The sequence below is a fragment of the Micropterus dolomieu genome, linkage group LG03, assembly GCF_021292245.1.
Source record: "Micropterus dolomieu isolate WLL.071019.BEF.003 ecotype Adirondacks linkage group LG03, ASM2129224v1, whole genome shotgun sequence".
Classification (NCBI taxonomy): Eukaryota; Metazoa; Chordata; class Actinopteri; order Centrarchiformes; family Centrarchidae; genus Micropterus; species Micropterus dolomieu.
This window is the reverse complement of record NC_060152.1, coordinates 30,718,606-30,720,814: the sequence shown is the minus strand read 5'-3', so window position 1 is coordinate 30,720,814 and position 2,209 is coordinate 30,718,606. Positions and strand designations below refer to the sequence as shown.

The window sequence follows — 2,209 nt, the reverse complement described above, 5'->3', positions numbered from 1 at the left end:
CTGAGGAGAGGCTTCCGTCGGGCCACTCTGCCATAAAGCCCCGACTGGTGGATTGCTGCAGTGATGGTTGACTTACTACAACTTTCTCCCATCTCCCGACTGCATCTCTGGAGCTCAGCCACAGTGACCTTTGGGTTCTTCTTTAGCTCTCTCACCAAGGCTCTTCTCCCCCGATAGCTCAGTTTGGCCGGACGGCCAGCTCTAGGAAGGGTTCTGGTCGTCCCAAACGTCTTCCATTTGAGGATTATGGAGGCCACTGTGCTCTTAGGAACCTTAAGTGCAGCAGAAATTTTTTTGTAACCTTGGCCAGATCTGTGCCTTGCCACAATTCTGTCTCTGAGCTCTTCAGGCAGTTCCTTTGACCTCATGATTCTCATTTGCTCTGACATGCACTGTGAGCTGTAAGGTCTTATATAGACAGGTGTGTGGCTTTCCTAATCAAGTCCAATCAGTATAATCAAACACAGCTGGACTCAAATGAAGGTGTAGAACCATCTCAAGGATGATCAGAAGAAATAGACAGCACCTGAGTTAAATATGAGTGCAAAGGGTCTGAATACTTATGACCATGTGATATTTCAGTTTTTCTTTTTTAATAAATTTGCAAAAATGTCTACATTTCTGTTTTTTTTCTGTCAAGATGGGGTGCTGAGTGTACATTACTGAGAAATAAAATGAACTTTTTTGATTTTTGGAAAATGGCTGCAATGAAACAAAGAGTGAAAAATTTAAAGGGGTCTGAATACTTTCCGTACCCACTGTAGATGCTTAAGAAATTGATTTATTTGTGCTTTTAAATGAATCCTAAAATCACACATTCCCCCTCGTATATTCCTGCGTTTGGTTTTGCTTCCACAAAACGAACCGGACTGAAGCCCTCCTTTCCAAGCGGTCTTGTGTTTCTGAGTTTTTTCCACCAGCCTACATAAACCAAACCAAGGTTGTTGGGAGCCCACCAAAAAGTTAGTTGTGAAGACACCTAAAATGTACTCAAAGTGTGCAGCTTATCCAAACACATCCAGGAGTGCCAGACCTGAGCTTCCTCACCTCAGTGAGACACTATTGTCCTCTGTAACTGCTCTTGCTGGTTTTGGTAGCGGGCCCAGTCTGACGGCCCCCTTTCTCTGCTTCTGTCTCAATGTTGCAGGTTCAACTACAGGTCGACTCACCATCTCACCACCAATGGCTTCTATGAGTTCCTCAACTGGTTTGACGAAAGAGCCTGGTACCCTCTGGGTAGGATAGTCGGGGGCACGGTGAGTGTTTCTTCAAGTATACTATGTGTTTGACTCAGGAGGTGGGGATTGTGCGGGAGGCTGTACATCCTTTCTTTGTCCTTATTCCTCAAGAGTCACAGTCCTGTGATAAATCTTCAGTCGTCCTCTTAAACTCACTCTGCACTACAAGTATTACACACTTCTACACAAACACATTCAGTAAGCATGGCTGGGTGGTTAAACGGCTCCTGTGGGAATGAGGGTGTTAGCAGGAAGCACTCACTCATGGACACATGGAGAAGATCTATCTTCATAACAGCTAAAGGACAGACAGACTCGGGTCACTTTTACCCTTCATTACACTACAACTCATCTCTGAATGCTTATCCCCTCCTCCCTATAGTTATACCCCTCTGTGCAATCTCTCTGAACGGGTTGATGAAGGGATGTATGTTGTTTTGACTGTGATACAATTCCTCTTCATTAGGGCTGAATGATTAATTGTTTTTAAATCAAAATTGCAATTTGAAAGAACGCGATTAGCTAATCGTGAAGACGGCGATTTAAAATGTACGTTAATTACACAGCGCGTCTGACCAGTCACGCAGTTGCAAATTATTTCCGTTGTCATCCTTGTGTGACAGATCTGCTCGCAAATCACAAGCGCCATGCGCCTCCTGTCACGGTCCTACTCACTAATCAGAGCGAGCACAGGGCGTGTACGTTTTACAACAACAAACGAAACAAGAGGAAAACATGTGGGATAAGAGACAGGTGGTGACTGTGCCGCGGTTTTGTCCGGCGTCAACTAACACTGAAGTGTTTCAGCAGCGGAGCGTTTAGTCATTTTTGTGTGCTTCAAATTAGGGGTGTGGAAAATAATAGATTTTTAGATGCATCGCGATGCGGACTTGGACGATTATGAATCGATTCACAAATGTCAATAAATCGGTTATCTAGAGGTTAATTGATAACGTTATTTTGACGAAACG

The 2,209-nt window shown here is 44.2% G+C and overlaps 1 protein-coding gene across 1 annotated transcript in view; it reads left to right on the top strand.

Moving 5' to 3' along the window:
- Window positions 1-2,209, top strand: part of LOC123968254 (dolichyl-diphosphooligosaccharide--protein glycosyltransferase subunit STT3B-like) — a 63,588-nt gene that overhangs the window by 35,778 nt on the left and 25,601 nt on the right. Inside the window, exon 2 of the mRNA XM_046044889.1 lies at window positions 1,148-1,256. Coding sequence (XP_045900845.1) covers window positions 1,148-1,256 — 109 coding nt within the window. The remainder of the gene's footprint in view (window positions 1-1,147; window positions 1,257-2,209) is intronic.